This window comes from Leptodactylus fuscus, chromosome 6, assembly GCF_031893055.1.
Source record: "Leptodactylus fuscus isolate aLepFus1 chromosome 6, aLepFus1.hap2, whole genome shotgun sequence".
In the NCBI taxonomy this organism is placed as follows: domain Eukaryota; kingdom Metazoa; phylum Chordata; class Amphibia; order Anura; family Leptodactylidae; genus Leptodactylus; species Leptodactylus fuscus.
The window spans coordinates 136,650,792-136,665,800 of record NC_134270.1 but is presented as its reverse complement, the minus strand read 5'-3'; the positions used below and the strand labels follow the sequence as shown (position 1 = coordinate 136,665,800).

Here is a 15,009-nt window from a genome sequence, read left to right as displayed (position 1 = left end):
AAGTCTTCTCCGCGCTGCGTCCCAGCGTCTTCTTCCGGGTGGAATTCACTCTGCCTAGGCATCCGGCCTACGCAGAGCCGACAGGGCATGCGCAGGCATGCACGCGCATACACGCGCATGCGCAGTCGGCTCTGCTCAGGCGTCGAGCCTGGGCAGAGCCACACACGCATGCACAGTCGGCTCTGCCTAGGCCGGATGCCTAGGCAGAGTGAATTCCACCCGGAAGACGACGCGGGGACCCTGCGCCGGGAGAAGACTTCAAGCAGAATCCAGCCCGACCGTCACTCGTGGACTTGGTGAGTATGATTTTATCGAATGTTGCCTACCCCTGAAACGAGCATTTCCCCCCATACACTATAATGGGGTTTGAAATCCGTTCGAACAGTCGAACAGTGTGCGGCTGTTCGAATCGGATTTCGAACCTCAGACACTTTAGTGTTCGCTCATCTCTAGAAAAAAGCAATTCTTAAAATGATGACAATGGGTTTTTGTACTCCAATGGCCTGAATATCACCAATTCTCAATCTGTAAATCCTCCTCTGTACTAAAAATTTGCACCTAACAAAGTGGACACTGAGTATAAACTTCACCAGGGTTTGTTTCCGTCTAAACTATTATATTTTCACCCTTTCTAGAATGGATTTCCCTTCTGTGTTCCATATTAAAGATCTGATAACTCAGTGTATTTACAATGAACCAGACTACAGTGACAGAATTCATTCTACTGGGTTTTGGAAACATTCATAGTTTCACCATTCTATTCTTCAGTTTTTTCTTGATTATCTTTCTTTTTACAGTTACAGGAAACCTTCTTATCATCGTCCTTGTCTCCACCAATGTCCACCTCCAGTCCCCCATGTATTACTTCCTTTGTCATCTTTCTATTTCTGACCTTGTGACTTCCACAAATGTTGTTCCCAACATGCTCGGTGCCATACTACAAGGAGGGAAAATAATGACTTATCTTGGCTGTATTACCCAGTTGTATTTTTTCAGTGGTTCAGTTATTACAGAATGTTATCTTCTCTCGGTGATGTCCTATGATCGATACTTGGCTATCTGCAACCCTCTGAGATATTCTAGTATCATGAACTTTAGACACCAGATCTGTCTTTCAGTATGGCCATGGTTGGTGGGTCTTACTGTTAATCTTTCAGGAGTGTTTCCTATAGCAAAGTTTAATTTTTGCCATGACAATATCATTGACCATTTCTACTGTGACTATTTTCCTCTTCAGAAACTTTCTTGCTCAGATACTTCTCGCGTAGAACTGGAAGGAATGTTTCTTTCTATGCCTCTATTTATCCTTCCTTGTGGTTTTATCATTGTAACCTATGTGTGTATCTTCCTCACCATATATAAGATACCGTCTACAACTGGCAAACAGAAAACCTTTTCTACCTGCAGTTCTCATCTTATTGTTGTGGGGACATTTTATGGGACACTCATAGCGAAATACATGATCCCATCTAAAGAACATTCATCGTTCATACATAAGACTGTTTCCTTACTGCACACTGTATTTACTCCTCTGTTTAACCCTATAATATATAGTCTCAGAAACCGGGACATAAAGATGACACTTAAAAAAGTCTCTGGATAATAAAACATTTTTTAATTAATTTAAATGTTTTTGTGTCTTACTAAGTCCAAGTCCAACCTAGACACTCACCAGGCTGATTCAGATTCTGCTAATGAAATACTTGTGTCTAATGCTATTGTGTTTCCTACAGTATTCGGCTACAGGATTCCTTATGCTCTACTGTATTCTGCACTGTATAATATATATTACAGGTGCCCACTGTTTGGCTTGTGCTATCAAGTAACAAATAATTCCATGACAAGCATTTTAATGACTAACTGATAAACAAGACTATGAGGAGGACAACAAAATAGTGGATATAATGAAAATGATATAAAAGTGGGATTATGTCTTAAAGGGAGTCTGTTTTTTCCTGCCTCAATTTGTAAGTTATACATTTCTTTCTAAATGTGCAGATTAGCTGTTTGGAGCAATAGGGGCATCTCCATTTCAGTTGTTGCTCTAAATAGCTCTGCCTCCCACTACCCAGGACTGTCCGCTGTCCCTCCTTTCCTTCTCTGATTGACAGGGTCAGGGAACTAAGATGAAATCATGCCTAGCCCTGAGCTCTTGGGCAAATTTTATGATAATCGGTACATGCGTAGAATAGTTCTGAAGCTTGCCCGACACAAGCAGCTGTAATACACATGTATCAGTTATCAAATGTGCAAGATTTCAGTCAAGATGTTTGCCCCTGTCAATAAGAGAAGGGAGAGACTGATGGAGTGCAATCCTGCGCACTGAGAGATGTAGCTGTTTGGAGCAACAAGAGCAACAGTGATACCCTCATTGCTCCAAACAACTCATTTGCACATTTAGAACTAACTGTATATCTTGGAAACAGGGGCAGATGGGGGAAAAAAGTGCTATATTTAGGTGAGCCTGACCTATCTATATATATGGCTGGGTCTGATGGCATACTCACCTTAAAATATTTGCCTCAGTAGAGCAATGAAAACTCTGTCCCTATGATCTGCTTGGGACTCCTTTCTGTTAGTCAGAGGAGAAATGCTAACAAAGAGCATCTACCATTCTGAAAGACCAACTACACAACTCTCGCTTACTTTGTAGCATGGAGTTTATGTTGTTGCTGCCATCAGATGACAAGCAGTATACTATGGTTATTGAAAGCTACACATATGGGAAAAATGTGTGGCTTCCACAGAAATTACCTGCAATAACAGCATGTATGGGAATTGGAGTGGTTGGTTAGTTTACAATAGTTCTTTATTTAGAGGAGGAACAAAAGATTTACCTATATAGGAAGGCCTGCAGCCTCCATTAACTCTACTTGTCCCCACTAGAGATGAGCGAGCAGTGTTCGATGGAGTAGGTGTTCGAACGAATATTACGGTATTCGAGATACTCGTACTCGATCGAACACTACTAGCTGTTCGAAGTTTAAGGTTCGATGCAGAACCAGCGTTGATTGGCAGAATGCTATACATTCTGCCAATCAACGCTGGTTCTTCTCTTACCTTTAGAAGTCTTCTCCGTGCAGCATCCCCACGGCGTCTTCCGGCTGCAATTCACTCTGCCTAGGCATCCGGCCTAGGCAGAGCCAACTGCGCATGCGCCGGCATGCCCTCGTATGCGCAGTCGGCTCTGCTCAGGCATCGGGCCGGGCAGAGCCGGCCGCGCATGCGCAGTCGGCTCTGCCTAGGCCCTGATGCCTAGGCAGAGTGAATTCCAGCCAGAAGACGCCGCGGGGGCGCTGCGCCGGGAGAAGACTTCAAGGAGAATCCAGCCCGACCATCACTCGTGGACTTGGTAAGTATAATGTTATCGAATTTTGCGTACCCCTGAAACGAGCATTTCCCCCCCATAGACTATAATGGGGTTCGAAATCCGTTCGAACAGTCTAACAGTGAGACCTCGGACCTCGGACATTTTAGTGTTCGCTCATCTCTAGTGTTTCAAAGTTTCAGATCAATATTGAGAGACAAATGTTAATGTTTGTACAGTATAATAAGAAGTTGTATAATTTTCCAGTATACTTTCCGTATCAATTCCTCATGGTTTTCTTCTTTTTTTTTTTTTTTCTTATGGTAGAGTTGGAAGGGACCTCAAGGGCCATCGGGTCCAACCCCCTGCTAGATCTCTACTTGCTATTATTCATTCTGCTTACTCCCAGTGGATAAAAAACAGTCCGTGGTCATAAAATGGACACACAGCTTGTTATAATCACAGACATCTGCTTTGTAATGAATTGTTCACATGTTTGTCCATCATGTCAACTCGGATCACAGGCATTGCAAGCCAGGACTCTACCCCCCCCCCTTCCCCAACAAAAAGATGGCCACCAGGGCCTTCGTACCTTTATCATCTCAGGTCAGTTCCCATGCGTTGAGAACACGGAAGCCAACCTGTTTGTATAACAGTAGGGAGTCTTGTGAAGGCTCCTAAGCTTGCATAGCATTGTAGCTCTTGATGCTGGTCTATGACCAGACTCAATAGCTATGTAACAGGGGAAAAAAATCAAAATGCCAAACTGATGTTTTTTCACTTTTTCACCTCCAATAAATATTTAAATAAAAAGTGATCAAAGCAATAGACATTCTGCAAAATGGCATAGCTAAAAAGTACATCTGGCCTTGCAAACAAGACCTGCTATGTATTCCCGTACGTAGAAATCTATAAAAAAGTTACAGGTGTCAGAATATGGTGACTTTGAAAAAAAAATTTTTTTTGCAAAGTTTTAGTTTTTTGTTAAGGGGTTAAAATGTAAATAACCATATAAATTATAAACCATAAACCATAGAACACAGGTGATATGTCATTTTGGCTGCAGAGTGAACATTGTAAAACCGAAGCTCCTAAGGGTCCATTCACATGGAGGAAAATGGTGTGAAATTTCAGCGCTGAAAAAAAGCATCCCATTGACTTCAATGAGTTCCTTTTTCTACTAGCAGAAAAACGAACCCATTGCAGTCAATGGGAGGCTTTTTTTTTTCAGCGCTGAAATTCCACACCAAATTCTTCACCATTTTCCACACAAATGCACTTTTTCTTCAAATCCACCCCATTATGATTGTTTTCCAGCTTTCCAGTACATTATACTGAATAATAAAGGGTAGCATCATGAAGAAAAAATTGTCTCGCAAACATTAAGATATCATATGGCTCTGGGAACAGAAAAATAAAAAAAATTATGGGTTTTGGAAGGTGGGGAGTAAAAAACGAAAGTCGAAAAATACAAAAAATACAAGCCCCTAGTTTTTAAGACAAAACTGATATTGACACAGAGGGTCCATGCTTTTGTCCATAGACCTGACCATGGCATAAGTATAATATGATTATGTGATGCTTACTGTACATTAAAGTTGGTCAAGTACGTTTTGGCAGGCGCTTGTACAAGTAGATGACAAAAGTTTATTCTTCAACTTTTCTTGAGTCAGTTGCATAAAGTAAACTTTCTCTTGTGTGTAATGAGAATAAATCTGTCCCTAGGTATTTGGCTCAGCACGCAGAAATGGAGAAAGTGTATAAAAGATGATGACGCTGATATATTTTGCTGCCTGACAGTCACACGGTAAGTACTGTACTGTACATCATTCCATATAGATGAGTTATTGCTTATGAGTATGTATTATTGTAACATTATATCGGATCTGATATTGTGCATTGATCTTCTGTGTTTTCAAGCCTATGAACACTTTAGGGGCATTTTATTTTATTCTTTTTGCATTTAGTGTATTATGGAATAACAAAAAAATCTGCAATAGTTATTTATTAAAAATATTGCTCCATTTCTCTATTGCAGCCTGTCATATACGTCATATACATCAGTGATTGCTTAGAAATATTTATTCCTGTAGCATTATATCAGACTTAATATTGTATTATCACATTCTCTCCATTTAAAGGCTATGAACAGTTCGATAAAGTTTTGTCTGTACTATGTCCAGAGATATCATCAGCTAAAAACACAGCCACGACTGGGAGCGACTGCAGCTGTATACACATATGCCAATCCAACTGAAGATATCTCTAGAAATAGTACAGAAAAATCTGCAGTCTTGGTGTCATATAAACACACAATTCTATGTTTTATGATGACATATAACTGTTTAAAGTGACCCTCTAAGGCTAGGGTCACATCTGTGTCGGAGTCTCCACTGCAGAAACCGCTGAAAATTGGTGAAGAGAAAAGTCCTGCACAGAGGACTTTTTTCTCCCTTGGTTTAAGTATAAAAATGTTAGAATCTCGACAAACACCTGACGGACCCCATTATTATATTGTCCAAGGATGTCTATGAGTAGGCGTTGTTTTGACAGTCCGGCTTTTTCTCCCTCTTTATAGAACCTACTTCCAGACAAGTCAGTGAGTCAGTGAGAGAAGCAAGGAGTTTGTATGTTCTCCCCATGTTTGCGTGGATTTCCTTCCCATACTCAAAAAAACCCAAAAAAAACCCCGACACAATCTACATTTAAATAACGTTCGTAAACGTCGCGATTTGGCCGCGGCAGAAATGCCACAGTAAAAATCCCAGCATTTTACAGTACTTGCAAAGTGGATGGGATTCATGTGAATTCCATCCCCACTTTGTGGAAAAAATTGCAGCGTGGACACGCTGCGCTTTCCAAAACCTTTCTGTCCCTTTTATACCTATATGGAAAACACCAGTATTTCTAATTGCTATGATTTTTGAAAATTTTTGAAAATTTCTGCTGCAGATATTTTTCTGCAATGTATGAATGGGATTATCTAGAATCTCAACTACTTTGCAGGTACTGTAAAATGCAGCGTGGGGCTTCAACCTTATATAGTATTTTAATGTTTTTCTATTTTTGCACAAAAAAATATTATTATTATTATTATTATTATTATTATTATTATTATTATTATTATTAAAAAATAAATACATTGTATTATTACTTTAGTATTTTCTACTTTTCCAGACAGCTTGATTTTGCAGGATAACGTTTTATTAGTACCATTTGGTACTACAGGACTCTTTGGTCACTTTTTATTCCATTCTTAGAAGGTGATATGACCAAAAAAGAAGACAACATAACTATTTTATACTCTAATAGATATAATAGGTAAACTATGTTGATGACATGAGAGTCTCAGTAGGGTCCACCATCACTATAACAATGCGTTGGCACTTGCATTCTGGGTAAGATAATGGAGAGGACAGAAACACTATCACATCTCAGTTATTGTTGGCTGTGGTGACTTAATAATATATCTATGATTAGTGTTATCACTGCTTACAACCATTGCTTATACTCTTTTCCAATTGTCCCAGTTTAGCTACATCCACCCCTGATGTCCTAATAGAGTAGGTCGTGGGATGGGAGATGATAAAAAATGTCTTTATTAGAGATGAGCGAACAGTGTTCTATCGAACTCATGTTCGATCGGATATTAGGCTGTTCGGCATGTTCGAATCGAATCGAACACCGCGTGGTAAAGTGCGCCATTACTCGATTCCCCTCCCACCTTCCCTGGCGCCTTTTTTGCTCCAATAACAGCGCAGGGTAGGTGGGACAGGAACTACGACACCGGTGACGTTGAAAAAAGTAGGCAAAACCCATTGGCTGCCGAAAACATGTGACCTCTAATTTAAAAGAACAGCGACGCCCATCTTCGCGTCATTCTGAGCTTGCAATTCACCGGGGACGGAGGTTTCCGTCCAGTTAGCTAGGGCTTAGATTCTGGGTAGGCAGGGACAGGCTAGATAGGAAGGAGAAGACAACCACAACAGCTCTTGTAAGAGCTAAATTCCAGGGAGAAGCTTGTCAGTGTAACGTGGCACTGACGGGCTCAATCGCCGCAACCCAGCTTTCCCAGGATCCTGAATGGAATACACTGTCAGTGTATTCCCGTATACCCGATATATACCCCCGATACCCGTTCCAACGGTGTGCCCCCCCACCTTCACCCCAGAAATACCCTGCAAGTCCCCTAGCAATAGGATTGGGGCTATATACACCCACTATTTTTGCTACTGCCATATGGTGCCATTGTCTCACTGGGAATTCAAAGAATATGTTGGGGTTACGTGCACCCACAATTTTTACTACTGGTATACAGTGCCAGTTTCTGACTGGGAATTCAAAGAATATATTGGGGTTATAAATACCCTCATTTCTTGCTACTGCCATATAGTGCCAGTTTCTGACTGGTAATTCAAAGAATATATTGGGGTTATAAATACCCTCATTTCTTGCTACTGGTATATAGTGCCATTGTCTGACTGGGAATTCAAAGAATATATTGGGGTTACGTGCACCCACAATTTTTACTACTGGTATACAGTGCCATTGTCTGACTGGGAATTCAAAGAATATATTGGGAATACAAATACCCTCATTTCTTGCTACTGCCATATAGTGCCAGTTTCTGACTGGTAATTCAAAGAATATATTGGGGTTACGTGCACCCACAATTTTTACTACTGGTATACAGTGCCATTGTCTGACTGGGAATTCAAAGAATATATTGGGGTTATAAATACCCTCATTTCTTGCTACTGCCATATAGTGCCAGTTTCTGACTGGTAATTCAAAGAATATATTGGGGTTACGTGCACCCACAATTTTTACTACTGGTATACAGTGCCATTGTCTGACTGGGAATTCAAAGAATATATTGGGAATACAAATACCCTCATTTCTTGCTACTGGCATATAGTGCCAGTTTCTGACTGGTAATTCAAAGAATATATTGGGGTTACGTGCACCCACAATTTTTACTACTGGTATACAGTGCCATTGTCTGACTGGGAATTCAAAGAATATATTGGGAATACAAATACCCTCATTTCTTGCTACTGCCATATAGTGCCAGTTTCTGACTGGTAATTCAAAGAATATATTGGGGTTACGTGCACCCACAATTTTTACTACTGGTATACAGTGCCATTGTCTGACTGGGAATTCAAAGAATATATTGGGAATACAAATACCCTCATTTCTTGCTACTGGCATATAGTGCCAGTTTCTGACTGGTAATTCAAAGAATATATTGGGGTTACGTGCACCCACAATTTTTACTACTGGTATACAGTGCCATTGTCTGACTGGGAATTCAAAGAATATATTGGGAATACAAATACCCTCATTTCTTGCTACTGCCATATAGTGCCAGTTTCTGACTGGTAATTCAAAGAATATATTGGGGTTACGTGCACCCACAATTTTTACTACTGGTATACAGTGCCATTGTCTGACTGGGAATTCAAAGAATATATTGGGGTTATAAATACCCTCATTTCTTGCTACTGCCATATAGTGCCAGTTTCTGACTGGTAATTCAAAGAATATATTGGGAATACAAATACCCTCATTTCTTGCTACTGCCATATAGTGCCAGTTTCTGACTGGTAATTCAAAGAATATATTGGGGTTACGTGCACCCACAATTTTTACTACTGGTATACAGTGCCATTGTCTGACTGGGAATTCAAAGAATATATTGGGAATACAAATACCCTCATTTCTTGCTACTGCCATATAGTGCCAGTTTCTGACTGGTAATTCAAAGAATATATTGGGGTTACGTGCACCCACAATTTTTACTACTGGTATACAGTGCCATTGTCTGACTGGGAATTCAAAGAATATATTGGGGTTATAAATACCCTCATTTCTTGCTACTGCCATATAGTGCCAGTTTCTGACTGGTAATTCAAAGAATATATTGGGGTTACGTGCACCCACAATTTTTACTACTGGTATACAGTGCCATTGTCTGACTGGGAATTCAAAGAATATATTGGGAATACAAATACCCTCATTTCTTGCTACTGCCATATAGTGCCAGTTTCTGACTGGTAATTCAAAGAATATATTGGGGTTACGTGCACCCACAATTTTTACTACTGGTATACAGTGCCATTGTCTGACTGGGAATTCAAAGAATATATTGGGGTTATAAATACCCTCATTTCTTGCTACTGCCATATAGTGCCAGTTTCTGACTGGTAATTCAAAGAATATATTGGGGTTACGTGCACCCACAATTTTTACTACTGGTATACAGTGCCATTGTCTGACTGGGAATTCAAAGAATATATTGGGAATACAAATACCCTCATTTCTTGCTACTGCCATATAGTGCCAGTTTCTGACTGGTAATTCAAAGAATATATTGGGGTTACGTGCACCCACAATTTTTACTACTGGTATACAGTGCCATTGTCTGACTGGGAATTCAAAGAATATATTGGGGTTATAAATACCCTCATTTCTTGCTACTGCCATATAGTGCCAGTTTCTGACTGGTAATTCAAAGAATATATTGGGGTTACGTGCACCCACAATTTTTACTACTGGTATACAGTGCCATTGTCTGACTGGGAATTCAAAGAATATATTGGGGTTATAAATACCCTCATTTCTTGCTACTGGTATATAGTGCCATTGTCTGACTGGGAATTCAAAGAATATATTGGGGTTACGTGCACCCACAATTTTTACTACTGGTATACAATGCCATTGTCTGACTGGGAATTCAAAGAATATATTGGGGTTATAAATACCCTCATTTCTTGCTACTGCCATATAGTGCCAGTTTCTGACTGGTAATTCAAAGAATATATTGGGGTTACGTGCACCCACAATTTTTACTACTGGTATACAGTGCCATTGTCTGACTGGGAATTCAAAGAATATATTGGGAATACAAATACCCTCATTTCTTGCTACTGCCATATAGTGCCAGTTTCTGACTGGTAATTCAAAGAATATATTGGGGTTACGTGCACCCACAATTTTTTCTACTGGTATACAGTGCCATTGTCTGACTGGGAATTCAAAGAATATATTGGGAATACAAATACCCTCATTTCTTGCTACTGCCATATAGTGCCAGTTTCTGACTGGTAATTCAAAGAATATATTGGGGTTACGTGCACCCACAATTTTTACTACTGGTATACAGTGCCATTGTCTGACTGGGAATTCAAAGAATATATTGGGAATACAAATACCCTCATTTCTTGCTACTGCCATATAGTGCCAGTTTCTGACTGGTAATTCAAAGAATATATTGGGGTTACGTGCACCCATAATTTTTACTACTGGTATACAGTGCCATTGTCTGACTGGGAATTCAAAGAATATATTGGGAATACAAATACCCTCAATTCTTGCTACTGCCATATAGTGCCAGTTTCTGACTGGTAATTCAAAGAATATATTGGGGTTACGTGCACCCACAATTTTTACTACTGGTATACAGTGCCATTGTCTGACTGGGAATTCAAAGAATATATTGGGGTTATAAATACCCTCATTTCTTGCTACTGCCATATAGTGCCAGTTTCTGACTGGTAATTCAAAGAATATATTGGGGTTACGTGCACCCACAATTTTTACTACTGGTATATAGTGCCATTGTCTGACTGGGAATTCAAAGAATATATTGGGAATACAAATACCCTCATTTCTTGCTACTGCCATATAGTGCCAGTTTCTGACTGGTAATTCAAAGAATATATTGGGGTTACGTGCACCCACAATTTTTACTACTGGTATACAGTGCCAATTTCTAACTAGGAATTCAAAATGCGCAAGGCTCCCGGAAAGGGACGTGGACGAGGCCGTGGGCGAGGTCGGGGGAATGGTTCTGGGGAGCAAGGTAGCAGTGAAGCCACAGGGCGTCCCGTGCCTACTCCTGTGGGGCAGCAAGCATTGCGCCACTCCACAGTGCCAGGGTTGCTTGCCACATTAACTAAACTGCAGGGTACAAACCTTAGTAGGCCCGAGAACCAGGAACAGGTCTTGCAATGGCTGTCAGAGAACGCTTACAGCACATCGTCCAGCAGCCAGTCAGACTCTGCCTCCTCTCCTCCTATTACCCAACAGTCTTGTCTTCCTTCCTCCCAAAATTCCGAAGCTTTACAGAACAATAACCCAAACTGTCCCTGCTCCCCAGAGCTGTTCTCCGCTCCTTTCATTGTCCCTCAACCTGCCTCTCCACGTCACGATTCCACGAACCTAACAGAGGAGCATCTGTGTCCAGATGCTCAAACACTAGAGTCTCCTCCATCTCCGTTCGATTTGGTGGTGGATGACCAGCAACCCACCCTCATCGACGATGATGTGACGCAGTTGCCGTCAGGGCATCCAGTTGACCGGCGCATTGTGCGGGAGGAGGAGATGAGACAGGAGTTGGAAGAGGAAGTGGTGGATGATGAGGACACTGACCCGACCTGGACAGGGGGGATGTCAAGCGGGGAAAGTAGTGTGGATGTTGAGGCAGGTGCAGCACCAAAAAGGGTAGCTAGAGGCAGAGGCAGAGGTCAGCAGCTTAGGCGAAGCCAGGCCACACCCGGAATCTCCCAAGATGTTCCAGTTCGTACCCAGCCCCGAAAAACTCCCACCTCGAGGGCACGTTTCTCGAAGGTGTGGAGTTTTTTCAAGGAATGCGCCGAGGACAGATATAGTGTTGTCTGCACAATTTGCCTCTCGAAATTGATTAGGGGCTCTGAGAAGAGCAACCTGTCCACCACTTCAATGCGCCGTCATTTGGAATCCAAGCACTGGAATCAGTGGCAGGCAGCAACGGCAGGACAAAGGCCGCCTGCCGTTCACGCCACTGCCACTGCCTCTGCCACTGCCTCTGCCTCTGCCACTGCCACTGCTGACTGTGCTGGCGATGCACTCCAGAGGACGAGCCAGGACACCACTTCATCTGCCTCCGCCACTTTGTTGACTTCTCCCTCATCCTCCCCTGTTCCTGTCTTATCTCCTTCTCCTGCACCATCAAAGGCACCATCAGGCGCTTCTTTACAACAACCCACCATCTCTCAGACATTGGAGCGGCGGTAGAAATACACTGCTAACCACCCACACGCGCAAGCCTTGAACGCCAACATCGCTAAACTGCTGGCCCAGGAGATGTTGGCGTTCCGGCTTGTTGAAACTCCCGCCTTCCTGGACCTGATGGCAACTGCGGCACCTCGCTATGCCGTCCCTAGCCGTCACTACTTCTCCCGGTGTGCCGTCCCCGCCTTGCACCAGCACGTGTCACTCAACATCAGGCGGGCCCTTAGTTCCACGCTTTGCACAAAGGTCCACTTGACCACCGACGCGTGGACAAGTGCATGCGGACAGGGACGCTACATTTCACTGACGGCACACTGGGTGAATGTAGTTGAGGCTGGGACTGCTTCCCAAACTGGCCCGGTGTACCTCGTCTCCCCGCCTAACATTCCTGGCAGGGACACGAGAAGAACACCCCCCTCCTCCTCCTCCTCTACCGCCTCCTCCTCCGCCACCGCCTCCTCCTCCGCTGTTAGATTGACCCCAGCTACGAGTTGGAAACGTTGCAGCACTGGCGTTGGTAGACGTCAGCAGGCTGTGCTGAAGCTGATCAGCTTGGGGGACAGACAGCACACTACCTCCGAGGTGAGGGATGCCCTCCTCGATGAGACGGCAATATGGTTTGAGCCGCTGCACCTGGGCCCAGGCATGGTCGTTTGTGATAACGGCCGGAACCTGGTAGCAGCTCTGGAGCTTGCCGGACTCCAACATGTTCCATGCCTGGCCCACGTCTTCAACCTAGTGGTGCAACGTTTCCTAAAGAGCTACCCCAATGTTCCAGAGCTACTGGTGAAAGTGCGGCGCATGTGCGCCCACTTTCGCAAGTCGACAGTAGCCGCTGCTAGCTTAAAATCTCTCCAGCAACGCCTGCATGTGCCACAACACCGGCTTTTGTGCGACGTCCCCACACGCTGGAACTCAACGTTTCAGATGTTGAATAGAGTGGTTGAGCAGCAGAGACCTTTGATGGAATACCAGCTACAAAACCCTAGGGTGCCACAAAGTCAGCTGCCTCAGTTTCACATCCATGAGTGGCCATGGATGAGAGACCTTTGTGACATCCTACGGGTCTTTGAGGAGTCCACAAGGAGGGTGAGCTCTGAGGATGCGATGGTGAGCCTTACAATCCCGCTCTTGTGTGTTCTGAGAGAATCCCTGATTGACATCAGGGATAACTCAGATCACACAGAGGAGTTAGGGATAGCATCCGATCCATCACAGCTGGAGAGTAGGTCCACACATCTGTCCGCTTCACTGCGTTTAATGGAGGAGGAGGAGGAGGAGGAGGAAGAAGAGTTGTCCGATGATGTGATGGTGATACAGGAGGCTTCCGGGCAACTTCGAATCGTCCCATTGTTGCAGCGCGGATGGGTAGACATGGAGGATGAGGAGGAAATGGAGATTGAACTTTCCGGTGGGGCCAGAGGAGTCATGCCAACTAACACTGTGGCAGACATGGCTGAGTTCATGTTGGGGTGCTTTACAACCGACAAGCGTATTGTCAAAATCATGGAGGACAACCAGTACTGGATCTTTGCTATCCTTGACCCCCGGTATAAAAACAACATCTCGTCTTTTATTCCGGTAGAGGGGAGGGCCAATCGCATCAATGCTTGTCACAGGCAATTGGTGCAGAATATGATGGAGATGTTTCCAGCATGTGACGTTGGCGGCAGGGAGGGCAGTTCCTCCAGTAGGCAACCAAGTTCTCACCGGTCCACACAAACGAGGGGCACACTGTCTAAGGTCTGGGACACCTTGATGGCACCCCCTCGCCAAAGTGCCGCCACGGAGGGTCCTAGTGTCACCAGGCGTGAGAAGTATAGGCGCATGTTGCGGGAATACCTTTCCGACCACAGCCCTGTCCTCTCCGACCCCTCTGCGCCCTACACGTATTGGGTGTCGAAGTTGGACCTGTGGCTTGAACTTGCCCTATATGCCTTGGAGGTGCTGTCCTGTCCTGCCGCCAGCATCCTATCTGAGAGGGTGTTCAGTGCAGCCGGTGGCATCATCACTGACAAGCGCACCCGTCTGTCAGCTGAGAGTGCCGACCGGCTCACTTTGATAAAAATGAACCACCACTGGGTAGAGCCATCATTTTTTTGCCCACCTGTGTAAAGCACCCCAACATGAAACTCCATGTCTGTACTCAACCTCTCCAATTCCTCCGCATCCTCATACTCATCCACCATAAGCGTTGCACAATTCTGCTAATACTAGGCTCCCTCCACCCTGATTTCCCCCAACTCTGCTGGTTAGAGGCTCCCTCCACCCTGATTTCCACCAACTCTGCTGGTTAGAGGCTCCCTCCACCATGAATTTGCCCAAACTGGGCTGGTTAGAGGCTCCCTCCACCATGAATTGGTCCAAACTGGGCTGGTTAGAGGCTCCCTCCACCATTAATTGGTCCAAACTGGGCTGGTTAGAGGCTCCCTCCACCATGAATTTGCCCAAACTGGGCTGTTTAGAGGCTCCCTCCACCATTAATTGGTCCAAACTGGGTTTTTTAGAGGCTCCCTCCACCATGAATTGGTCCAAACTGGGCTGGTTAGAGGCTCCCTCCACCATGAATTTCCCAAAACTTGGCTGTTTAGAGGCTCCCTCCACCATTAATTGGTCCAAACTGGGCTGGTTAGAGGCTCCCTCCA

At 43.8% G+C, this 15,009-nt stretch overlaps 1 protein-coding gene across 1 annotated transcript; it reads left to right on the top strand.

Annotated features, from left to right (window-relative positions):
- Window positions 1-688: 688 nt before the first annotated feature.
- Window positions 689-1,603, top strand: LOC142210067 (olfactory receptor 6C3-like). Its single transcript, XM_075279097.1, has one exon. It carries the CDS (start codon window positions 692-694, stop codon window positions 1,601-1,603), a length of 912 nt encoding a protein of 303 aa, XP_075135198.1. The 5' UTR covers window positions 689-691.
- Window positions 1,604-15,009: the final 13,406 nt, after the last annotated feature.

Bases quoted from the DNA above. Each gene is read 5' to 3' on its own strand.
- LOC142210067 (XM_075279097.1), top strand. From the start codon at position 692: ATGAACCAGACTACAGTGACAGAATTCATTCTACTGGGTTTTGGAAAC.